A 25,777-nucleotide genomic window follows, 5' to 3' on the forward strand; every position below is an offset into this window, starting at 1 on the left:
AAAAGTCGCAATGTTTACGCTATTGCTGAGTAAATCCTAAAACACAGCGAAATCTTGGCACACCGAGCGTTAACGTGTAGCAGCCCCTGATGTCTACGATGCCTCACACTGGCTCCTTACATCTGTGTCATGACGTCATGCACCACTTGGTTGATGCAGTGTACACACGGTAACACGATCATGCCTTGACTTTAAAGGTGTGACTTCGGTATGATGCAGAGGCATGCGTGCACGCTCATTGGTACACAAAACTTCCTGCATTCGCTATTCACGGCATCTCTTTCCATTCATAACAAAAAATGATTGCTTATCAGGAAATGAAAGGCGCAGTCTACGCTATGCCAGGGCATTGTCAAGCAAGTGCATTGTCCGCCTCACTTGTGCGAACCTCCTCTTCCTAACTGACTCGCTTGACTCCATCCGCCAGGCAATGTTTATGCGGCTGCTGCTGCCCGCTTGCGCCCCTGCTCACTCTCGCTCTTCCTCCAACCGTATTTCGCCGTCTCCAACGCGAGCGCCCACAGCGACATTCAGTGGTGGCGCCCGTTAACAGCAAGACGGCGGTAAGGCGTTCCTCCTTTGCGAACTGCCTCTCATAAAGAGCTTTCGCTGGAGAACGAAAGAACATCAACACTTGACATATTTCTGCATAGCCATTACCACTTTTCGCAATCAAAGTTGTGCGGTAGCAATGTGCTGAAACCGTAGCAACGATGACTGAGAGGTCCGGGTGGACGCGCTGGCCCGGTTATCCGCAAGTCCCTCATGACAGCGGCAAGTTACGGGAAATCCGGTGGTAGTGTATCTGTTCGGACTCTCCCCCACTTTCGCCTGAACACTGAAAAGTAATTCGTCCACTTCTGACTCCGCTTCCGTTAATTTCCATGCTACCTATTTCCCGACCAAACAGAAGCAGACTGTGCGCAGCTACCACACCTACTTGGCTACCCCATCGTTTGACTTAATTCCGTCTCCATGCACCGGCATCTGAACGCTGCTTTTGGTTACTAAAACGTAAAGCGATACCATTTTTTTTTTTTTTTGGCTCGCTGCGGTCAATGAAGAGGGTTTCCGAGTGCAAGGCGACACTTGAGGGCGACGCGTGAGCTACCTCTGACACCCACAACTCGGAGACGCAGTGCACGTTACGTTGGACTCTGGGTATAGGGCCTGTCATAACGTCTACTATTAAATAAAGCATCCTTGCACTCATTTGCCAACAAGTTAACTTGTATCGAACGGCACACGCCTTACAGCTCGACTAACGTAAACCACCCTTAAACAAACCCGCGGTTAGTCACCTGAAAAGAAGCCTGTCATTACGCTACTAACGCATTTAACGCATGTTGCCCCCCTTCAGCTTCCTCTCTTCAGTCCACGAAGGAAGAAAGCTAATCCGCAGGTTCTTTACCGGCCACTCGAACAGCACTGCGCTGCCTTCGTTGCCTCTTCCGCCGTCCCCTTCAGCGCCCTCGGCAGACGGACGAGAAGGAGAGACAGTTGTTGAAGAAGCAGCGAAGGCTGATTCGGTCTTAGACGCCGGGCCACCACAAAGGAGGCCCACTCTCTCTCGCCCTGTGCGCTCCGAGAAGCTGCGCGTCGCTGTTTGCGAAAGGCGCCGAGGAACGCGATTAGCGGCAGCCGAGGGGGATACGCCGTCCGCCGCTCGCGAAGCGCGAAAGGCTCTGCCGCATCACAGCAGCGCCTAACGGAAAAAGCGCCGCTTGATTGGTGAAGTACGGCGCACGAGACTGCTGCGCCCCGCGTTCGCGTGCTTCCTTGCTGCGAGACGCCACAATGTAGTGCTGGATCTCACTTCTTCTAAGTGCACTGACCATGTGGTTCTGTATGGGGTACTCCACGCTGTGCAGAGTATTAAAACGCATTCACAACTTTGCGAAACATATTGCAAGGCATGGCACGATGGAAATTAAACGACTCTCATAACTGTGGGCAGGAATATGTCAGCAATGTTTATTCGTACTGTTGAGTATGTGTGTATATGTGATGCTCCCTTTGCGTGGAAACACGATATTGTAGACCCATCAGGCTGTCCATGTACACCTCTCTTTCTGCTATCCCTCATTTTCAATCTTTGACCAGGTGGAAAATAAACGATTTTAACTGCGATAACTGCACGACGCCAAAGCGGCCTAGGTATGCTGTGGTCTTAGATGCAGTTACAACACGAAGCAGTGCCACGCACATTTTGAATCACATATAAGCATTGCAGTTGATCTGTAGTGCAACAGCCAGCCGCAATGAGATGCGATTATATAACCTTGGCGTCGCGACGGGCGTTCTTCACAAGTTTTAATTTTACGTAAAAGATTACGTACACTGTAAACAAAAATATACCCAAAAGAGAGTAAAAATGGTGGCGGCCACCCTTTTTACTCCATTTGTGAGAACATTTACTTCATGAGTGGGGAGTAAAAAGGTGGACTGTCCTCCATTTTACTCCCATGAGGGATTAATGGAGTTAAAATGAGGATTTACCAGTATTTACTCCAGTCTATAAAGGGAGTTAATTGTGCCAAATACTCCACCAGTGTCGAAATGGAGTAAAAAACACCATTTTGTGCAATCCGCCTCGCCACCTAGCGTCTCGTCTGCTTCTGGTCAGTCGTCTGATAATGGCGGTGAGTGAAGACCGCTTAGTTACCATCGTCGCCGGATCTCCGTTAACTTCTGCTCCTTCACGGGCGCCTGCTGCGGTACAAGATAACGGCTTGTCACCGTTTTCCGCTACAGTACGGTACATAATTGAATTGCTCCTGTGAAGCCTCCAGTGCTCTGACCATACCTAACTTTCCTTTGTTTGTGTCGCCACCCCGTTACAGCCCCCGCTTAGGCCTAATTCTCACAGGCTTTCTTCAGTGTGGTCCTCGCAATGTATTGCAGCAGATTATGTGTATCATGAACATGGAACTGTGATAGAACATAGTGTCAACCCTGAACTCTTGATTGAGCTCATGAGGCTACATTTTTCCTCAGTCATATTGAAAAGCCAAGCCTTAATGAAGTGAATATGGAAGCAAACACTGCCATTCCAAACTACCATCAGCGGTGCTTTCAACTTTTCTGCTCTGGTTTTAGTCAAATATAGCGTGGTGCATGACCGTGAAAACTACCCAGCGACTCTTTCTCAGTTGTCAACTATTGATTATAATGTTACATCCCTTTATCTACAAACACGGCCAACCAAACGAGCTCGTACAGCAAAGGGAGACAACAAGCAGACGACTCCCGCCGCCTACGCCGCCGCTGGGCTTGCAGACGGCGAATAGAATGCGTGACGCGGAGTTAGATTAGGGCAGCGCAGTTTCCGAAGTTGGGTGGAAGTTGGGCCCGCAGAGCTACTGCCCGTTTCCACCGCTGTCACTGTAAGAATGAGCCTGAATGAGGATAAATAAACTATAAACATCACGGTATTTTCGGGCTCCATTTCTATAAGGGAGTAAAAAATTTACTCCCTTTTCACTCCTTAACTCCCTTATATAAGGGAGTAAATAAAAATCACCATACACATGGAGGGAGTAAAAAGACCTCCTTTTGGGTGCGTTAGAGGACAAGCCATTTACTCCCTTTTGGGTGTTTTTTTGCTAACAGTGTACGCTCCTTGCGGCCAAAGCGACAATAGGCGCGCGTGCTGAAATTCTGGCATGCGTAAAGCCACTCGTTACGGAAATATCCGCACATCAAAACAGACAGCAAAGCCATGATCTCCGTTCGTGCAGTTCGAGGCAGGCACGCCAAAAGCTGCAAGTGCCACGGCGTAAATAATGTCCCCGATTTCGATACAAAATCACTCTCGCGGTGCAGCCTACGATAGGTTCCTCGGTACGCCAAGGCACGTACAACTACGGATGTGTGTACTCATCCTTCAGAACTCAGCTGACCTTTCTGGAAACAGCACCCGTAGCGAAGCGCGAAGGCATCATTAAGCAACGAGAATTAATTTAAAGCCAGCACTCCATGTATCGTTTCTAACCTCTATGCAGCAACTAAGAGGTCCGACCTGATGGTTTCGAGCCCTTTTCAACCGGATTTTCGAAGCTTTGGCAAAGGACACGGCATTTTTTTTCGATTCGAAAATGTGTAAAAGCAACGTTCAGAGCTGTGGGGCGGCGGCAATGGACCCCCCAAAATTCAACGTGACTCGCAGTGAGCCAGCGTTTTCCGTAGGAAACACTCGCGCTTCACCATTTACATATTGCACCCCAAGCTTACTTAAACACTCAGTTAAGTACGGGTGACCACGAAGGACCGTGCACTGCGGTATCAGGGCAGAAACAAACACGCCCCGGTGCGTGAAGGCAGACTCTACAGCAAGTACCTCACCTGTTCCCGCCGCGGACGAGGGGTACCGTAAACACGACGCTAGGACGAGAGGGGAGGCAACGCGAAGAAGTGTGAACGCTGGTAGAAGCTGCCAGTTATAATTAGGCAACTAGGGTGCTAATTCAGTTACGCTTTCAGGGCGCATGATAACACCAGAAGGCAGGGCGTGACACGGCGCGGAAACGTCGCACAAACGAAAGCGGAGTTCGCACCAGCCTCTGTTTCAGACTGCGTCGCTGTGCGGCAGCGGCGGGCTCTGATCCGTGCAGGAAGCGCAGGGCGGTCGTCGAGGGAACGCGACAACACAAGATATTACGCGACCACACGCGAGCGAGTGAGAAAGAAAGAGCAACGACTGAGAGAGGAACCACCGAACGAAGATGAAAGATGAAAGGAACCATCCGCCCGGCGGCAGTCCCGCGGTCCGCGTGTCGTGTCCCTCCCTCCCCGCCCGGTTGGAAACGGGCGCGCAGTGCGCACCTCGCTTCGTCAGCCGCTGTCTTCGCTGCATTTGCATCAAGAACGAGCCGCGCGGCGGTGTTCCTGCCTCTGCTTTACCGTGCTTTCATTATCTTCGAAGACGCCGGCCGACGTACTGGAAGCCGAGCCTTAGCCGCAGATGGTCTCGAGTGACAAAACTCCCTCGGGAGGCGGAAAAGCCGGCGACAAAGCGACCGTTGAGAGAGAGAAAAAGCGGAGGTCGCGTAGCTACAGTGCTCGCTCCAATGGCGACGGTCGGCCGGTTGCAATTCGTCATGCGTGAAGTGCCGTTTTCTTTTTGCGGCAGCTTCAGTTAAGTATATGTGCTTCAGCTGACCTGTATCCTTACTGATAACACCTCCGCTTATTTAAACAGCAAAAGATTGATGTAGAAATGTTGTGCAACTTAGATTGCGGTCTTCATTTGTAGCCAGCCGCGATACGCGACACCACTGGATTAGCTTTACTGCTATCCATTTGTAGAGAAATACCGTCTATATAAACATTTCCGAATTTTCAAATAACGAGGTCCAGCAATCAGCGAGTGTCTAGAGCGGGATCTGCTCCACCGATTTTGAACTTTTATGCGAGAAATCAGACGTACTAGCTCAGCGATGTGCAATAACATGATACTGCCAACGCTGATGTTACCACTCATGCTATACACAGGCGCGTTATAAGGGCAACGCTATCCCTCATAAGAGTTCCTGCGCATTCCCGCGCATGGCTTTTCTTTTAACAATGATTTCGATCTTGGAAGGTTGAGTTACAGTGCAGAGGTCCACGGCGCGCAGCAGGAGTCCTCAACTCTAGTCCCAAAATGGGTAAAACGGCCTAACAGCACTGCTTACACCAAACGACGAACGGCCAGTCACTAGGAAGACCTACTGTCGCTGATGAACGACCCTTTGCAGTTAGCCTCTTAAGACGTACTGCCTGCTTTTCGAGGGCATTATGGTTGTGGCAACGAAGTTAGGACTGACTGCTGAACCTTTTTGCAAAGTATTGTTCAACTAGGAAAATTCTTTCTACAGTTTCATGGTGTTGCTGGTGGTGCTCTCGTCGACGATCGCTTCTGCACTGTTATTATTTGTTTTTTTATTCTAGAGAGCGGAGTGTGGCCTTCTTTGGTCGCTGTTTTTTTTTTTTTGTGTGTGTGTGTGCTACCACGAACCATGCACGGTCGTGGTTCGTTAACTCTTTTTGGTCAGTGCGTACGCACGGAGGGGCGGCTTCGCATTAACCGTCAACGTGACTGCCGCGAATCAGGCAGCCTCGTCGTCGTCCGCTGCGATATACAGTTTGAAACAGCCAACGTTTCTAACCCTTTATTCTCGCGAGCGCTTGCTTGCGTCGCTCAGCAGGCGTAACGAATTTGTGCATTCGCCTGTGCGCGCTTCAGCGACGTGGCTTCACGGCCTGTGCCAGCTTTCGACTCTGTTCGTCAGTCCTCTTCCGACAGCATTTCCTGCTCGTAGCACCGCAGCCCCCCCCCACCCCCCCCCCCCCCCCCAGCCCTACCGTAAAGCAAATTTCAAGAATAGAAAATCATTATGATGCACGCCGACCCGAGCGACGCCTAACGGTCACAAGGAAGACTCATCAAGAACCATTTCCCTTTCACATCACAACGGGCGCAGCCAAGCGGCGATATAAGAACGAAAGCTATAGAGCTTCGTCAGAAGTTTTGCAGTTGAATATCCAACTATACCGACAGCCCTGTTAACGAACCTGAAAGCTCTAATCTAAACTAAAGTAATATAATCTAATCTAATTTTAATCTAATCTAACGTAGGTCAATCTAATCAATTCTATTTAGGTTCACCCAAATTCAATCTATTGTACTCCAAAAGTTTATCTAATTTATCTCTCTGTCTACCTCTTTTAATTCTATCTTTATCATCTCTATCAATCAGTTTCTTTAGAGCACCCCCGGCCTGTTTCTGTGCTCAAGCGCTTCGACGCAAAGAAGACAGTCGCGTGGCGTGCCAAACGCGAAAGGGTCGAATCCGTCGCCTGGGTCAACCCCACGTGCGTGCCGCATCGCATCAGCGCACGACAGTGAGCACGGACTCGACAATTTTGACTCGCACGCCCGCAACGTCCAGCAGCAGTTATCGGCGAGCGTGAGGAGCGCACGAGACCGCGTGCCCGCCCGTGTCGCCGTGCAGAGAGGCACTCGCAATGATCCTTCTTCACGCACCACCTCTGCTCCTGTGCGCGCAAGGGGCACGCTTTTCATGCCGGCTCATCAGTTTGCAGACTAGGTTATTCCTCTTCCAAAAAGTGCTAGTGGCGCCCTCGGTCGCAGATAACAGCGGATCATTGCCTCCCTGTCTTCACTCTATGATGCTCAATGCTAGGCAAAACTGAACTGCCGCGTTTTTCTGGTGGCGTTCATTGACAGAGCTCACTCGATGCTGCTGCAGCCATTATTCAAGGACACCAGAACGCGACGCCGTTAGAATACTATGCGCAGCGATTTTTAATCAAAAATTCTTTTGGGCGCCCTAATTACTGTAATTATCTGGCTCTTAAATCAGAAGTGCTCACTGGGATCAAAGTTCAATCGATATCAAACATGGGAAATAAAAGAGCTATCGACATCTACATAACCGTGCCCGTACGGCCACAAAAGACTGAGGTTGAATGTTCTGCTCAGGCATTCCCACGTTAGGAAAAATTCGTCCTCGTCTACGGCCTATGGCCAGAAACTAGAGGAGCCACTGCACGGAATTACTCAGGAATGTTTGCAGATATACCGATGTCTCTAACTAGCAACTCGAAGCGCGAATGCTGTGAAGTCTGTTTATGCGTAGAACACATTTCAAGGAAGGCAAATTTGTTTTCAACTGACAAACTGCGCCCATGAAAACAGGCATAAATAGTAATCAGATACCTTATAGGTGCACTGAGGACAAAGTGAAGATGCCCTTTATCAACAGCTTACCATTTTCTCGTTACAAGAAACTACTTTCGCGGAAAACAGAGCTGCTGTAAACTAGAACAAAGTGAAAAATTAAAGACAGGTGCCGCCCCCACCGGCCATTTCCACAACTACACTGAGGGGGCGTCGAGTGAAATTTTTTGTAAACTAAATCATACGCGCCCAAATGTTAAGTCAACGTTTTCCTCTGTCTACCACTAATGCTTTTTTATCTCTCAAGAAAGATGAACACAGAAAATAAAAGTGGAAAATTATACCAAGCAACCCCACGACACTCGACGTAACTATAAACGTCACGAGTTTGATTTGGTTTGGTTTAAGGGGGTTTAACGTCCCAAAGCGACTCAGGCTATGAGAGACGCTGTAGTGAAGGGCTCCGAAAATTTCGACCACCTGGGGTTCTTTAACGTGCACTGACATCGTACAATAAATAGGCCTCTAGAATTTCGTCACGAGTGTGAATTGGAGTGACGGGGGAAAATATGTTTCTCGAACTCCAAATTACTCCAGCACCAAACTTGCCATTAATGAAAGTGTCTTTTGCAGCCTGATACGCGGCGGGAATCGGATTTAACGAAGAACGAGAACCCGGCTTTGCTGTCCTCAGTGTCCATCTAAGCTCAGACTTCGTTTTAAAAATTGCGCTGCAATGATCTGACACGTTATTAGGTCTAAAGTCTACACCGCGCACACAGGCGTCATCGGTGGCCACTGAGGGGGGGGGGGGGGGGGGGGGGGGGGGGGGGGGGGGGGAGTCTTCCTGTCGCGTGACTGGACGGGACGCGCAGCCTTCCAAGGGCGCGTGCATACACGGTCCGCCGGCGGGGGCAGCAATCATTCCCCCTCCGTTGCTCGCCCAACGGGGCCAGACGCTGCAGCATGCGTGCCGGCCGCAAATCGCGCGCGACCTCTCTGCAAACTGCGCGCGGCAGGCGGCCGCACGTTAGCATGTGCACCGGCCGGTGGCGGCACGCGTAGTCGTCTTCCTGTCTTCATGCCTTGGAGCGGATACGCAACGCCGATTCCGCGCTGACTTCATTTTCTGTCTGGAAAAGCAGTAACGTCCGTGCACACGGCGTCGCTCGAGGACGATTAGTCCGTGAAGTCTCCTCTCGCGCGCGGCTCTAGATCACTGCAGGAAAGGCGCTTGCAGCGCCCTGTTGTTCAGTTGCGGTGTCACGTGCGACTCTTCGTAGCCTCATGAACCGAAACACGCCGGGCTCCTCTGCTTTCCGCTGTCAATCGAAACTTGCTAAGGCTCTTGCTGGCTGCTGCTATGGCGCTTTCAATCCATCCCATCCTCTGTATTCCCGTCTTCTGTTTCCTTCCATCTTTCTCAGCATCTGTCCGTTGTCTAATGGACCCTGCCCTCTCGTATGTGGCCGAGGTATTGGCGCTTCAGCTGGAAGATTTTACCTTTTAGGGAATGTCAGGGCTGTTTTCCTTACCACCGGTCTGATAAGCAGTAATCACTTATCGTAGTGTTCAATGCGCGTTAGCATTACACGCAACTATCAATAGCCGTGGAGGAACCGCAGCAAAATCTACTAGGCTGAAGAAAGGATTCCTCTCATTTTTGAGACACCACATCATACGAACGAAAACGAACCATACGAACCTGATAGGAATTTTTAATCGTACGAATTTCGCAACTTACGCTGCCGCCATAGAGCTACAGAGATGTGCGCGAAAAGCAGTTGAACTTCGCTCATACTGAGTGTCGCTCCTGGACTCATTGTACTATAATTCCCTGGCTTGTCAAAATTAATTTTCTACTGTTATTACGAAGGCACCGATCTGGAGCTCTAAATGCGTTGGCACATCGATCCGTCCGTTGCCTACACAAGCTGGTCGACAAAAAATACGAGCTTAACTGTTCGATGAGACAACTCGCCCGGTTTATGGAGCTTCGGCACAACTGCTTTACGGTCATTTAGTATACGAGATGTCGACAGAGCTTAAGTTGGCGCAGCATGTGGACGGCAGCCCCAGCTGTAACCAGGACGACTAACCAGGCTCGATTCCTCCCTCCTCTCATAAGGTTTAACCGGCTCCATACCAAATGCATTGTTCTGTCTTATCGGGGCTTGTTACCAAGTTCCCTAATCGCCCCTCGGAGAAGAACTTGATGGTTACGCCCCCAGTGGAACCTACTATTGGTCACTGCAATCGATGTTTATTTTTTCCTCGTATTTGCATAACAGACTACCGAATGACGCCGTGGTCGCTCTGGTTGAATAGTGCATAGCGACAAGTCCGCATAGCGACTCCAAACTTACCGGGAGCGCCGTGTCGAGGGGTCCTTCATGACCATGACTTCCGTGATGTCGCCAAACTTGCTGAAGTACTCCCGTAATCCTTCTGCAAAGACAAGAAAGAAAAGACGGCGTCAGGCCTGGTACGAGAAAACTAACTGACTCATAAACCACCATTTTTCTTTCTGAAATAGCAGGAATTACATGGCTGCGTAAGCAGTTAGTAATCTTTAGTCTTTATTTTATTAGTTCCACCATAGTATTAGTCAACGCTTCTAGAGCGAGTTAAATTTCCCTCGGTCGGTAGAGCTGCGGAATCCAATAAACTGAGAAAGCATTTATGCGTTGTTGTTTTTTTCGTAAAACACTTTTTTTTTACGGAAGCTTCGTAGTCGCATCTGCCGAATGAAAGAGAAAGGGAAGATGGCGAGAAAGGTGTGACGCAATAAAATCCCATGCTGCTCGATTCGGCCTGTATCAATGATCTTCCTTGTACGCGTCACGCTTTGTAATTCCAGTTCCGGCTGCTTCTAAATATCACCACCGCTGTATGTCAAGAGTAATCCACCAAAGTGGAGTAAAGTTGCAATAAGGGAGTAATCTACCTAACTGCCGCCATGTGGCTTCAGTGAAAAATTATACAGCTAGAATAGAAACTTTGCCGCTCAAGAAAAATTCGTCGTGCCCCGGGGACAAGGACATTTCCAGCACCAAGACCAGGAGCTTTTAATTTCGAAATTTTTGATGCCGCTCTTGGGTGGCTGCTAATGGTTAATTACTCCCTTATTAGTAAATATCGCCACGAGCCACGTTACACCCCGCAAATCGGCCTCATTTCTTTGCCGATTTGCAAAGGCGTGCAAGCCTCTTTAAAACCGGCACACTGTAAAAGAGACTTGCAGAGCCCTCTGTCGATCACTTGATGGCGCGAAGTTTGCTTTTATGCCCCTCCCTTACTGTTTCCTCCCAATCTGTCCATGCGCGACGACACAGCACATCACCGAGTGACACACATGCCAAAGCAGCGGGCGCGAATCACACCCCCGCTTCTTCTCCCATCCGCGAATGAATAAAGTCCGGAAGAAACAAAAGGAGGACAGCGGCGGCCACACATTGTTTCGGCCCATTGTTCCTCCCCCCTGGCCCTCCACATCGTCGTCAATCCCCAGCGGGAACCCATCCGGCCCAAGGTGCTTGTGAGTGTGTGTGTGCGGGAGAGATGGTCCCCGGCTATAGCTAAAGCGAGCTGAGCGACACATCCGCCCACGGGAGAGGAGAGGACACCACACCCGGGGCTCGCGACAGCAAAGCAGTCGGGGCAGAAGAACAGCGCAAACAGGCGCCGCCGGAGACGAGAGGTGGCGACGTGCAGAACCGGGATGCGGCGGCCGCATCGATCAACGCCGTGTCGCCAGAATGAAGACGGCCGCGACTGCCGCCACGACGCCGCCGACCCCGTCCCAATTAACGCGCCAGCAACGCCACACATTCAGGCACCGGGGAAACGCCGAAAGCGGGCCTGCCCAGCGGGAACTCGGTGTGCGTGCGTGCGTGGAACAGCGCGCACCTGCAGCGCGTCTGCCTCCGCACAGGGTGTCACTTATAGGCCGGTAGCACACCCCAGCGCCCCTCCCTATGGGAGAACCTGGGTGGCCCGGAGGAGGAGTGATGCCTTCGGCCCGTTGCAACATGTGCGGCCGTGCTCGACTACTTAATGGACCGTGTAGTGCCCCCTATATCAGACATAGGCATCCGCATTCATCACAGCAACAGCAAGGGCGACTGCCGCCCAGTCTTTCGTAGACCCATTCTCAAAAAGCGCGAGTTTGTTTCTACAATTTCTAAATGAAATAATTCGATGCGTTCAATTCCTCATTAAAGGCGCACGAAATACTCGTTACGCTCAAAACCAATATTCCAATAAGATCTGCGCATCAAGGACGAGGTCTGACCTTCAGTGTTGCTCAAAAACATTCTACCGAGCTAGCACCCCACGGTAACGCCAAAGTTCACGAAAGGGACTAAAGAACAAGCTCGTGCCTTCATTTTTTCAGCCCGCCGCAACCGTCTCGGTCGTCTACTGTTCTTGCTCTCTCCCAATATGAGTCATAGACAGGAATATTCGAAATAAACAAGGATCAAGCGAATTCCAGCCTGTTTGAGAATGCAGCACTAGACCATTCATGAATGTAGTAAGTAAAGACGTGGACAGATACGTGCGAGGCGGAGCACGGCGGTGACGTGGGCAGGGCAGGGCTCGACTAGGAGAGCGGAAAGGCTCGGCCCAACGTCAGAAAAACAACCCGCGGTTCCTCGCCATTCCTCGTCGACGGGCAACGCGTGGGATGGGGACAGAGCGGAATGTACACCACGAGGGAGTGTCAGTGGCGCTCAAAGGAGAAAACAGGCCGGAAAAATGATTTCGGTTAAAACTGGAGCAGACCAATATACGAGCCGCCCTATTCAGGCGACATTGCTAGAAAAGATGGAGAACTGTTCGCTGCAACCAACGTCTACACCGAGAGCGGGAAAGAAATGCCTGCTCTTCTGCAGGTTGGCGCAGGAGTTGACACGGAGACGGAGTTGCACGGGAAGAGAAAGGGATGTTTAATTGCCGAAGATTGTGCGCTCTGGGAAACCTTGGCCCGATGCTGTCAGCAAAGTTATAAGAACACTGCGGCGGTTCTAGGGAACTCAGCCTCTTTCAAAAGCACCATGTGAATCCGTCGTCTCGCGGTTGCATCCGCCCGTCAGCTGCAGGTGGGCAAGCAGGTAGCCCTCGTGCAGCCCGCTTCCTTCTCGAACCTCACTTTCTCTCCCTCTGTGCCACACACACGCACACGCACACGCGCACACACACACACACAAACAAGCGAACAATGAGCTTATATGGCGAGCGGGGCTTTCTTGGCCTTTATCCTCCTTTTTCTTTTGCGGCTCTCTCTGCACCTTTTTGTCAGTCGTATATCATTTATTTGTAGCAATTGAACAGAATGCGCGAGCATTGTTTGTTTGTTTGTTTGTTTGTTTTTTTGTTTGTTTGTTTGTTTGTTCTTTATTCCATGCTAGATGAACTCGGACCACGTACTTAGGTGCTTGAGCCAGCTGTTTCTGTCGAAGGCCCTCGCCCTGGAAAAGTCTGTTTTACACGACCCCTTTTTTTCGCTCCTTCCCCACCAATCCCGTTCTCACATAGCCCCCACGCTGCCCGGTAGTTGATATGCCAGCAGTTAACTCAAGACTAGTTGCCTGGATAGGCGAGCAAGTTTCAATTTGTCATTACCCATGCGAAACCAGAAGCGCAAACGCATTACCTTTCTCTCCGCCTGCCTCTTGCCATCCCTTTCCTGCCCTTTCCCACTTCCAAACCTCATTATGTTCGTCCGCGTGGCTAAGGTAGCCCCCTCCCCCAGTGAAGTAGTCAACACGTAATATTTTCCTTTTAATAACTTCTCTCTATCCATACCCGCGTGGACATCGAGCGAGTGGCCGGCAAGACATCTTGGCCCGCGAACACGGCTCCTCCGCATCGCTTGTGTTACGTAGCTTTATTTTACGGCGCAACCAATTTAATTACGCAAGCCCCGTCTCGACACGGCGCACACCACGCGGCTGTGTCGGAGGCCGCGCATCAGAAGAGGAGCGGGGCGAAAGCGAACGCGTAAAGAGAGAAGAAGGGAAAAGAAAAAAAGAGAAGAAGAGCGGCGCGCGTCCTTCGGCCGGCGGAAAGCAGCTGCTGCTCGCAGGACGAGAGCGGCGGCTGCCGGAATGCGAGACAGGTGTACGGAAGCAGACGCCGCCGCTCACGGAGGCCGGGAGGCGCGCACGACGGCGCCGTCGTCATCGTTACGCGAGAATTTCATAAAGCCAGACGGGAAGGGAGCGACGCCGACAACCAAGTGGACGCAACCGTAAAGGACCGATAGTTTTTAATAGTTTTAAATAAGAAAAAAAAAAGTTCGGCTTTGTTAACGAGGACACATGCCGAAACAAAAAAAAAATTAAATGGCACTGTTGAGGAGTGTTGGTTAAGGAGACAAGTAAGACTTGTAGGGTCTAATAAAAGGCTATCGTGCCGCTCTCCTTTCTTGATCTTTAATCAACCGTTGTGGATCAGGGAACCGCGCCATCAATGCAATATGTTCTGGCATACTGGAAGCGAGTCCAGGGAGAAGTATTTTAATTGATTAAGCGAATAAATTACAAAGAAAGAAAGGAAGAAAGAAGGAAAGAAAGAAAGAAATAAAAAGAAAGAAAGAAAGAAAGAAAGAAAGAAAGAAAGAAAGAAAGAAAGAAAGAAAGAAAGAAAGAAAGAAAGAAAGAAAGAAAGAAAGAAAGAAAGAAAGAAAGAAAGAAAGAAAGAAAGAAAGAAAGAAAGAAAGAAAGAAAGAAAGAAAGAAAGAAAGAAAGAAAGAAAGAAAGAAAGAAAGAAAGATTGTTTGGCAGCGACCGCTACAAAGACCAGCCCTCGCTGGCACGTCAACGACACTGTCATATACTCATCATCATCATCAGCCTGATTACAACCACATCAGGGCAAAGGCCTCTCCCATGTCTCTCCAATTAACCCTGTCCTTCGCCAGTTGCGGCCGCCGTATTCCCGCAAATTTCTTAATCTCATCCGCCCATCTAACTTTCTGCCGCCCCCCGCTACGCTTGCCTTCTCTTGCAATTCGCTCCGTTACCCTTAAGGACCAGCGGCTACCTTGCCTTCGCTTTACATGCCCTGACCAAGCCAATCCGCTTCCGAAAACGCCCACAACTGCTTCGTTCCGGCAAACCTCGTTCTCTACGGTGACTGCTTGTTTTCTCTGTTCTAGTAAATGCACTTAAAACGGGAATAGGAGCAAACTAAGAAGGGCGCATGCCCGCATGAAGATATGTCCCCCCAGTTAGCTTCTTTTCACACGACACACATAACGAATGCATTTCCAAGCTACTTGGCCTCGAAGCCACTCCGCTAAAGGTCAGCACAAGAGCGCACGCAACGCAAGGAAAAAATGCCTTGCCATAGAGGGCGGAGGAACGAGCCGATGGGGGCGCGGGCTCGGCACTGCAAAGCGGCAATTCTTGGCTCAAAGCAAGAAAGAAGCAAAGCGACCAACGCTGAGCGGCGCAGCATGCAAATCGTATTGATCCTCTCTTGGCGATGTGTACAGCAGCGGCCGCGCCAGTGCGCGCGCTAACTATATGCGCCGCAGACACTCTCGGCGAGAGAGGCTCTACCCTGCTTCACACGCAGCTTCTCTTGTTGTTACTCTGAGCCTCATTACGAAAGGAGCGAACGCGCTCGTAAAGCAAGCCCCGTTTCTACTTTCGATGTCAATAATAAGAATATTACAGACCTTATAACGAACAACGCCCAACTCAGTACCCCGAAGAGAACATATTGAGTAAAGGAACAAATTTAGATCCTGGGAAAGACGAGAAAGCGTCTCGGTGTCACGACAGAGTTCACAATTTGGACCAAATCTAAATTCGTGATTGGGTGCCTCGGAAGCGACGATAAGGAGGCCCCAGTCATAACCAAGCCGCGCTAACACGCAGAGAAGCTGGTTCGTTGAGTATTTCAAGCTACAAAATAAAAGAGGGAATGCCAGTTGAAGTAAGAAGCACGCTTATATGGACAAAACAAAAGGCGCTGTTTAGGAAAACAGCGTAGAGCAAAGATTAGTTCGCTCGATGAGGTGCTTGAAGTATAGCGTGCTAGCCTACACCGCACACAAACTGGCACGCAATTTCGCCATCATGCGTCACTAGCAGAGCTGCTTCAGACTTGAGCGTGGGAAAGCGTCCGTAAAGCCGCTCGTTACTCGGAGTGCTTTCGAAACTGATCTGCGGTTTCTTCTCTGCTTATGAGATGACTGCATATGTCTTGAGACCGCAAAGATTTCCTTTTCTTAACGGAGATGTAATAATAATTTAAAAACGCCAGAAAATGCTCATTGAAGTTTAGTTGCAATCCCAACTGCCGGAATGCGAGTGGGGTGTATCTGTCTCAGAACGTGAAATAGAAATTTTCTTCTTCCTTTCATCGAAATCAATTGGATTTAAACGTGCTTTCAATTATTCGCATTGTTTAGTCAAATGGTTAGGGGAATCCCCCAAGATGGAGCAGCCGTATGGCTGCGCTTGGGTGGATGTCAATGAGTAATTACTCCCTTAGTTCCCTTATTCGCATTGTTTTTACGGCCCTTGAACTACATGAACGCTCGAACCACATTAATTTGACGCGGGTCACTGAGAGTAACCTTTAGACTTTTTTTTTTTTTTTTTACCGCAATATGCTTGTAAAAAGGCAGCGTGATGACGATGAACAGAGACAAAGCCCACCCTGCCAACTCTTCTAATTTCGCGAAAAACAAACCTGGAATTCAAGTCATGTGAGACACAATGCACTCGCGATGGGGAGGTTGGCGAACCCGTTGTTTATCTCTGTTCTTTACGACCGTTTTATTTCTGAGCGCGTGAAGTCGCCTGCGCCACCTGGTGGCTGCAAAGGCAAGGACAGGGGTTGGACACTTTCTCTTTTTATTTCTTTTTACTCCAATCGCCTGTCCTAGCCCTAGACCGCCTGAAACATGGCTTGCACAACAGCATAGAATGAACTGCTGATATTTTTTGACGATCCTATTGCGATTATATAATTTTTTTAAATACTTTCCTCCGTTCTATCCCAGTTCAAGCGTTCCCACAATCGCTCTGTAGCCGACTTCTTAACGCGCGCGCTCACAACGTCAAACGCCTACAGCATTGCAGCGCCTCCGAGAGGCGGCTGTTCGCAGTGCGAAACCGGGTTTATCTCGCCTCCGATCGGTTGTGTAACACAGCTTTGCTCCTCGTTCTCCACAGGCGACGACGACGAGCGAGCAAGCAAGCAAGCGCGCATCTCTGAAGAATCTCGCCTCCCACCACAACGCTCGTCTCCTCTCCTCCGCTAGCCGAGATGATGCAGAGCGGCACAGGCAAGAAGCTGAGGCGGCGGCAGCGACGGCGGCAGCCGCCGTTTCCGCGATACCCCGTACAAGCCTCACCGACAGACACGCGCAGCTGGATGGCGAGCGGGGAAAAAACAAACAAAGAACAAAAACGAAGCGCGTCGCTATATAAACCAGCTTCCCAGGGTGCTTCACAGAACCGTGCATTGGCGTGGAAGCTACGGCGAAGAAACGGGCCAATAAGGAGCTGATTTCGCACTTGAGACCAGTTCGTGATTGGCCAGCGACTTGGCTGCAATGATTAGTCAGCTCGTACGTCCCGTTCTGTATTGTTACCTTTCTTTAATATTCCTCTTTTTTTCTTTATTGTCTTGATTCAGAAACTTCCATTTTTCGCCCCCTGAGACGGCCAGGTTACCATGATCACCATCATCATCAGCAGCATCACCATAGTTATCATCATCAGTTCCGCCGGTCAGCTACCAACTACCTGATCAGCCGACGCCGCATCTGTAGTTGCCATAGCGCTGCGCTGTAGCAAGCGACAGAGCATGCGGGCGTAGCACGTGGTCCTCCCGAAAGCAAGGTCTGCGCTTGGCCCGCTGCAGAAGAGAGAGCGAGGGCGCTGGGAAGATAAAACGCGGGAAGCATGTCATACGAGCGAGCAAGGACGCGTGGGCGCCGGAGCGCGCTTGAGGGACCCACGCGGCTCTACCGCGCTGCCTGTTGGGCAGGAGGGAAGCAGCAGCAGCATTCGAACGATGTGCTGCGTTTCGCAATAAACTCAATATTATATTATATTATATTATATTATATTATATTATATTATATTATATTATATTATATTATATTATATTATATTATATTATATTATATTATATTATATTATATTATATGCTGCGTGCGGCAGCTGTGTAGTTGTATTATGTAGTACATTTGTCTCCCTTAATTGTTCATTCCTTCCTGCATTATTTTTCACTTTGGTATAGAGGAGTACTCAGCGCCACTCTCAGGTATCGAATTCTCCTCTTACGATAAAAAAGATAAAGCGAGTCCCGTCCATTTTCGGTGCATGATATTAGCCTTGGCGCAGTACAAAAGTTTAATCGCTTGCACTCTCTCATACAGACAAAGAAGACCCATGGTGGCAGTTAACTTTAAGCGTAACATGAGCCGTGCTGACAGACGCAAGCCACAAAGCACTGCAGCGAAGCACAGTGGAAAACACGGGGATGAGCCCAGAAGAGTGTTTCTTTAAGGAGCGCATGCTCGCTTCGGGCCCGGCGTGGGTACAGCGCGTCTTCGTTTTCCGCCCATTTTCGACCTTTGTGTGGTGGGCTCGCTTCTCGCGCTGTGCGCGGAAAGACAGGGCTCGGTTTGGGGGAAAGCATACAGCAGGCCCAAAGGCGTGTTCGCGGGCGCCCTGTCATCGCCGTCAGGCGCGCAGTGAATGGGAGCTACTGGCGCCGTTTGCATGCAGTTCTTTCTTGATTTCTCGCTTTGCCTTTGCATCCTGAATAAATCAAGAATGCGAGGTTCATTAGGTGGGTGTCACGACGATGTACCCGCATTCGTGCGCTGTGAAGTGTGTAGTGAAGTGAGCGTAGTAACTTATAGCGTGGCGGTGGACATCCTAATGGTGAACACCGTTTGGGTGGACACCGCGGGGACAGACACCGGTAGACAGCGTGTTCCATCGGTGAAGATCCCTGCAAGTCCTGACGATAAGCTTTCTCGACCACTAATCACAGGCAGAGCAAGATGCACTTGTCAAAGGGGGCTCAGCAGCTTGCAACACATTTAATTTTTTATTATTTATTCTCATAAGGAAATTCTTCTGAATGTAGCGTAACTGGATAGGAACAATGATGATGGACAAGTGGGGTACTGCTAATCATGGGCTTTTAGCAGCTAAAGACAGCACAGATCAATTAAACTTCCAGCATCCACACTGAATATCCGGCCGCAAAATGAACGGCTGACGGTACAGGGCATTTTTTTTTTTTTTTTACGCAGAACTACGCTGTTGCGTACCTTGGCAGTTTCAAGACATGTTCGGCCTCTGTTCTATTCTTCCCGACGCGCATACGCTAACCTCAGCGCACCTCTGAAAATGATGCCCTTTCCTCGTGAGAAAGTAGACAGGAAGTGTCGTCAAAAGTTAAAGTAAAAAGAAAAGATGCAGCACAGTTGCGCATGACTTAATCCCATAATGCCATAGCAAAACCCAAAACAAGCAAACGTGTTTTGGGGACGCTTTGTCAAGAAGAGCGTAGTCAACAAAGTACGTTCCAAGACTCGTTTGGATTTTACCCGTTAATTTCACGCTCTGCCCACATATCAAATCTAACCGCTTGCTCTAATTGTCAACTGATTCAAGCGTGATCGTTACAGAAATGCTGAACTAACAGAACACAGCCAACACAGAGCCTTCTCGCCATTCGTCCACCAAAGCCCTTTTCGTATCTTTCCTGTTCTACATAGCACACAAGCTATTCCTTTTCTCTCTGTCTCTCTCTCTCTCTGTTTAACGTCCCATTAAACTCTCTCACGAGACCTAATCAAGAAAACATACACATCACGAAAATCAGTTACGGGGATAAACTGCCTCCACCGGAGGCGTAAGCGTACCTGACGAGTTCCCAGACGTAAACAAACACCAATTATCGCAGGTGGCGCGGTTGCCACACCTTAATGTATATATCATAGCACCGCGACCAGCCGATTGAACGCCTCCGATGAGAGCCGCGAACTGCCGACCTAGGGAAGCAAATAGCACCCCAGCTGTGCCTGGCTACTGCTTTCCGGACGACACCGCAGAAAAAGCCCGGAACAGGAATACGAAACTGCTCAACTGAACCGTCAAGTGAAACTGGTTCAACGTTGCACTGGAACGAACGCAGGACAGAAACGCGCGTGCATGTAGAAGGGAAGAGCTGCGGCGAGCAAATTTCACCGCGTCCAACGGTAGCGACGAGTGGCAGCAGCACTGAACGCGGCTTCCGACAGACCTACGCAGCCTGTGCAGCGCGGCGGCTCGCTCTAAGCGACAGGAGAGCCGTTTTCCATCTTGTATACGCGAGCGCCGGGCATATTTTCGCTCCTCTCGGGCTGTTTTTCGTGTGTGTTTCGTTTACTCCCTTTCTGGTTCGCGGAGAGAGCGTCTTGTATTTTGCTGCCGGGGAATGCAAAAAGGGGGACTCGCTGACGTCCACGTGGGACGCCTGACAGCCAGCTCGGCGTGCAAAGGACGAAGGACCGCGCGGGGTGGGACGCAGGCATTCGATGACGGCGCCACGCAGCCGCCATTCAGCGGCGCCTGCCTGCATATAACCTTCATAGAGCTGCGCCGCCTGACAAGAGCGGAACGAGGCCTCCGCGGGAACAACGAATAAATAAAAGCGGAGAAGGAAAGGAGAGGGTGAGTGACAACGTAACACGCAAGCACAAAATGCGATAGAAGAAAAAAAGGAAGCCTGTGCTGAAAATGCGAGGTGCGAAAGCGAGGAAACATGCGAAAGAAAGAGAAAGATGCGCCTAAAGCAGGGATACGCGAGACAGGCGGGCGCTCGTAGTACGGCGCCCTTCCGAGCTGTCACACGCGTGATCCGCGTTCACTGTTCGGAACCACAAGCCGTGACTGTGCGCGCATGCGTGCGTGTTGCTCCGGACTCGATCTTGTTAGTCAGCGGCAGAGGCGCTAGCTGACGTCACCACCGCATTCGAACGCTACTGCTGCACAATGACTTCATAAAACGATTTTCTCACTCATTTTCTAATTTATTTCTTCGCCGCATCAAAATCTTTTGCAGCGAAACTGTTGGTGGCTCGCTTCCAGCGTGAGCGGCAGGGTCGCTGGACAACACTGTCGAGATCATGCGAAATCACGTGACCGGTCACGTGGCGCCATGTGAAATCGCATGACAGTTACGTTATCGTCCCATGCGACCTGCGCGAGAACGCTCCACGCAGTTGTAGGTAGTGTCTCTTTATTTGATCGCAAACAAGAAAAGCTCAAATCTAAGAAGCACAAACTGCTACGCATTTCAAACGCACTAACGGAAAAGCATAATCAATGAGGCCTTTTTTTTTTGGTGCTAATTATGGCTTTTCCTGCTAACAGAAAATAACTGCAGAGAAGCTACCTTGCATGGCACACGCACATAGATATCAGTCAATGCCACCTAGAGAGGGACAGAGAGAGATTTTAATGAATAAAGGCCACCTAGAGAGTGTCTCAATGGAGAGCGTCTCAACTGGTTTCTAACTAATACAATTCAGGATCGCCTTGATCTTTGCTAATGCGAGAGCATTAAAAGCCTCATGGGGACAAAATGTGCCGTCGGTCGTAAAACCATCTGACTGGCTGGAGGGGAGTGACGCCCCTAGACCGGATAATTCGCACTGCCGGGAAGAAAGTGACGTCACCAGACCGGATTATGTCCGTTGACTGGAGGGCAGTGACGGCACTAGATCTGAACTGGCTTCACTTCCCATAAATGTATCGACAGCTTCCAACGCTATCGCACTGTCAGCACTCAGTGTAAGTAGGTGCTTCTGTGAATTTATTCTGTAGTTTGCCAAATACTCAATGCTTTCGCTCCACAACCATATTTCCCTTCTGTTTGCAAGAAAACAAAGGTAATAAGGAGGACCACTTCCGCCTACGGCACAGTGCCACCAGGGAAGAGAAGCAGCTCCCTCGCTGGGTGTCTCCGCGAAATTGAGACGTAACACCCGCCGCGCCTGTATTATACAAGGACAAGATCACCGCGCCGAGTGCAGCGGCGGCGGCGGCAATTAGAGCGAGAGCCGGCACAGAGGCCAGGTGGCACCATGAGCTCAAAGGAGGAAGGCGGGGGGAGGTCGGAGAAGAGGGCAATCGGAAAGGATTTGTCTGCCGCGCCACCTCAATGGGGCTGCCATGAATAAGCAAACAAGGCGCGCGCTCCACGCGCGGACTTTGGGCGAAGCCGAGAAGCCGCCGGCCTGCATCCCTGATGAGCTGGGAGAGAAATTAATTTCTGCGCAGCGCTGTAATCCTCCGGCAGGGCAGGGAGCGCTTCTTTGAACGACGCCTCCCTCTCACTTCTGTCTTCCCTCCTCTCCCAGAGAGACGGCCGCCATCGCTAAACGCAGATTCTTCGCAGCGAATAGCGGGGCACGCAAATGCCCTGCGACGTAGTTGTGCGTGGCGTGAATAGGGGTAATTACACTTCATGAGCGAGATCTTTCCTCCCATGTGAACACAACTGAGGGTAACCCGGACGCCAAGAAAGAATTCTGGATCATTCCACACAAAAAAAAAAAAGCAAGCCTTCCTCGAAGTACTAACAATGATGAACGTAAAAAAGCGAGATGAAAAGAAAAAGAGGACTGACCAGGTAAAGAAAAAATAATAAGTCAGGCCTTCAATGAAAAGAAGACTCTCATCGAAGAAGCAGATACAGGAGATACAAGCCGGGAAGTTGCCCGTCTGTTCCGTGCTCGGAGTGAGTGAGTGAAGAAACTTTATTTCCGCCAGAAGAAGACCCGTGCCCCTCCGGGTCCGCACGCAGGCGTCCGGGGAGGGGCAGCGTCGCAGCTGGAAGACTAGCAACGGTATAGTCGCGCAGCTTCTGCTGCCAGACGGGTAGCGTATCGTTGTATGCTAAGGTCGGCACTTCTGAGTATGGTCTCCCATTCCTCTGCATTATTGATTCTGTCATATCCTGGGGCACTGGGGCATCTCCATAGTATGTGTTCGAGTGTAGCGGTATGCCCGCAGAACTCGCACACCTCCGCATCCTCCCTCGTGTCACCTCCTGTCCAGCTCCTCCAGAGCGGGGATGCGAAGTTTCTAGCTTGGAGTCTTCTCCAGTCATAGGCCTCAGCCGAGCTAAGCGATCTATCCGGAGGAGGATAGATCCTTTTGTTCTTTTTCTGAATGTCTGTGATGCTATTAAAGGTATTGGTTTCCTCTTTAGTGCTGAATTCGTATGAGGTGTCCACGGCTCCCCGAGGTAAAGAGGAGCGGGCGAGCCTGTGGGCGGCCTCGTTTCCAACCAGACCCGAGTGGGCTGGGGTCCAGATAATTAGAATATTGTGGGCTGGGATAAAGTCTCTTAGATATTTAGCCGCCATTTCGTGGATGCGTCCCTTGCTGTAATTTCTAATTGCGGCTTTGCAGTCGCTTACTACGTATTTGGTACCTGGCTGAGTTAGAGCGATCGCTATTGCAACCTTCTCCGCCACAAGGGAACGAAGTAGTAGTAGCAAACATTTATTATGGCGGTAGACACTTGGACTTGCGTTCAGCATCCTGCTACGCAGCTGGTGACAGCGCGAGCGTGCAAGGGCAGCAGCAAGCTGATTTCACGGGAGGCACGGTTCACTTGTGGGGCATGTGTGCGTCCTCTCCATCCGGCTCCCTCATCCGCGTTCAGCCGCTCGCTCGCAAGCTAGCGTCATCCCCTCTCTTTCTGGCGCCGTGCATGGTGGATCTCACGCTTGATTCTTTCTACTCATGTCGTCGTTGCGACGAAGTTTCGTAAACAGCGAATGCTTCCGCATCTGCTCCCATGTCGTCCACTACCCTGTCGTAGTTATATGCTAAAGGAAGAGCGTGAATGATCAAATTCAACAAAAAACGATGCGGCAAGGATTCGAAGAGTTCAGAACGGGGTGAATGAAAGTGGACATGAAAAGATGCGTTTTATTCAAGCGGGAAATGGCGCCTTCTAAGAGATCGCCTATTAGCTATTTTTCATCGAACATTACCTAAAGACTATTGTGGCAAGGTCCTGCAAGTTTTGAGCACCACAGTGTATCGAAACATGAGACCTTTGCGGAGCTGCGGATATGATGGGATTGATTAGTTCTCTTCAGCGACCGCAATATAAAAATATGCAGCCTATAGCGGCTCCTTGAGCAGGTTGCGGTAAGAGGAAGCTATCTTCAGATCCGCACGGCGTAGCGTAGAGTCGCGTTGAGTTCACGGTGGGTCGACTGGAAGGAAACGAGGGAGCAACTACTACACCTGCCGGCGCTCAGCAAACAACCGGGCCGCCTCATCTGGCGCGCAAACGTGGGACTCCGTCCGTGCGGCGCAACGCTGATTACGGAAGCCCAGCTCAGCAATGCCGACCCCTACCCCTCGTGTCCTTCCCCACCCTCTGCACGCGGACGGGATTGCAGCCATCGAGATGGCCGCTCAATACGATCGGATAGAAGGACTCATCTTCACGGCAGCGTCAGACGCACCCCCCCCCCCCCCCCCTTTCTTTTATCTACATTTCGTTATTTGCATAAACGTATAAGGACAGGAGTCAGTGGCTGCTTGCGACCTGGCCGTTTCTTGTAATAGAGGAAAAAAAATCCATATTCCTTGTGTTCTAACACGCAAGCCGCTATATGGAAAATGGCATCTAATGTTGTTCTAGTGATGTCTCGCTGAAATTCGTACATGTGGCGCAGCCATCGTACACCAGGAATGATTAGACACATTGGTTTCCGTCGGCGCCTGCATACAGCCACCATATGCATTCGAATAAAATACAAGCTGTTGGCCGATGTATTACATAACGCACATGTCGGGTTTTAGAGAACTTTAGAGAACAGCGGCAACAAGATAGTCGTACAAAATTGGCATGCTAATGGCAATCGGGTGCGCGCGGCCTTTCGTCGAGAAAGCACGCTGGCTAGAGTGTGACGCCAGATGTGCCGATGACATGACGAAACCAAGCGAAGTCCTCTGCATTAAGTCCTTGCCCAAATTGCACTCATGTCGCCAACAGATTGCTAGAGAACGTAAGAGTCACTGACAGCCAGACAGACCAGAGGCGATATCTGCTGCAAAATGAAATAGCAACTGCTTTATAAGCCTAGTCAACACCAGGATCTACCTGTTCTACCGACTTGCACGACAGAACGCTCTGAAAGTGATATCAATCCAAAAAGCTGGCAGTGCCGAGCTATATTTAGCGTGTCGCTGACATTGCAGCGCAAACGCCTGCAATGACGACTGAGGCTGCGAAACTCGCACGAGGACAATTATACACTCTCGGTATAAAAAAGCCCCCTAGACGGGAAAGGATTACAGGATAGGAAGATATTGTTACGGCAGTGCGAGACACGGCACTATACTGCGAATATAACACTGGTGCATACGAAACGTTACTTGCTATTTTGCAGCAGAGAAGCTCGATGTCGCGTAAAGTGCACCACATTGTGGCGTCAACAATACGACACGGATTAAAAAGACTGCATCAAATGAGAAACACCTCATTTCAGACAAATTTACTGTCTCCGCGAGGTAGGATAAGGATAAAATATACACCCAACGGCATCTAGCATTCGAGTGCTAACGCAGTTTCAGGAGAGAGCTTCTTGCTGAGTTCCAACTCAGTCCCATCCGTACAGTGAAACTAAGATACGGACTCTTTCCGTTGATCTTTCTTTTTTCCCCACAATGTCTGTCTCGCGCTACTTTTCAAAGACATCCTCCTTCTTGACCCCCTCTTTCACGTGTTACCCGCCACAGCCTGGTGTGGTCAGACCGTCGCCAAACGTGCCCATCCACGTTCCGGTAGCATCAACAATGGTTTTCCATTAGCTGTAGCGACGCATTCAGAGCGGGTCCGAACCCCCACGCAAGATTGACAACAAACACCCCAGGATCATTCGGTAAAAGCAGAGAGACGGACACACGTAGGGAGAAGCGAGGAAAAACAAGAACAAGAAAAAAAAAAGAGTCAAACAGGCGGCTTATATGCGGAGTACTGAAAGGTGCAGCACCCGCCAGGAAGCGCTTCCCCGAGTCCGCGACGTCGTCG

The 25,777-nt window shown here is 50.2% G+C and overlaps 1 protein-coding gene across 7 annotated transcripts in view; it reads right to left on the bottom strand.

Annotated features, from left to right (window-relative positions):
• Positions 1–25,777, bottom strand: part of Rbp6 (RNA-binding protein 6) — a 526,892-nt gene that overhangs the window by 402,824 nt on the left and 98,291 nt on the right. For all 7 annotated transcript variants that reach the window (XM_089575092.1, XM_089575089.1, XM_089575090.1 and 4 more), the window contains exon 3: positions 10,051–10,132. In XM_089575092.1, the coding sequence (XP_089431218.1) occupies positions 10,051–10,132 (82 nt within the window). The remainder of the gene's footprint in view (positions 1–10,050; positions 10,133–25,777) is intronic.

Source organism: Amblyomma mixtum, chromosome 2 (genome assembly GCF_055824585.1).
Source record: "Amblyomma mixtum isolate Tamu chromosome 2, ASM5582458v1, whole genome shotgun sequence".
Taxonomy (NCBI): Eukaryota; Metazoa; Arthropoda; class Arachnida; order Ixodida; family Ixodidae; genus Amblyomma; species Amblyomma mixtum.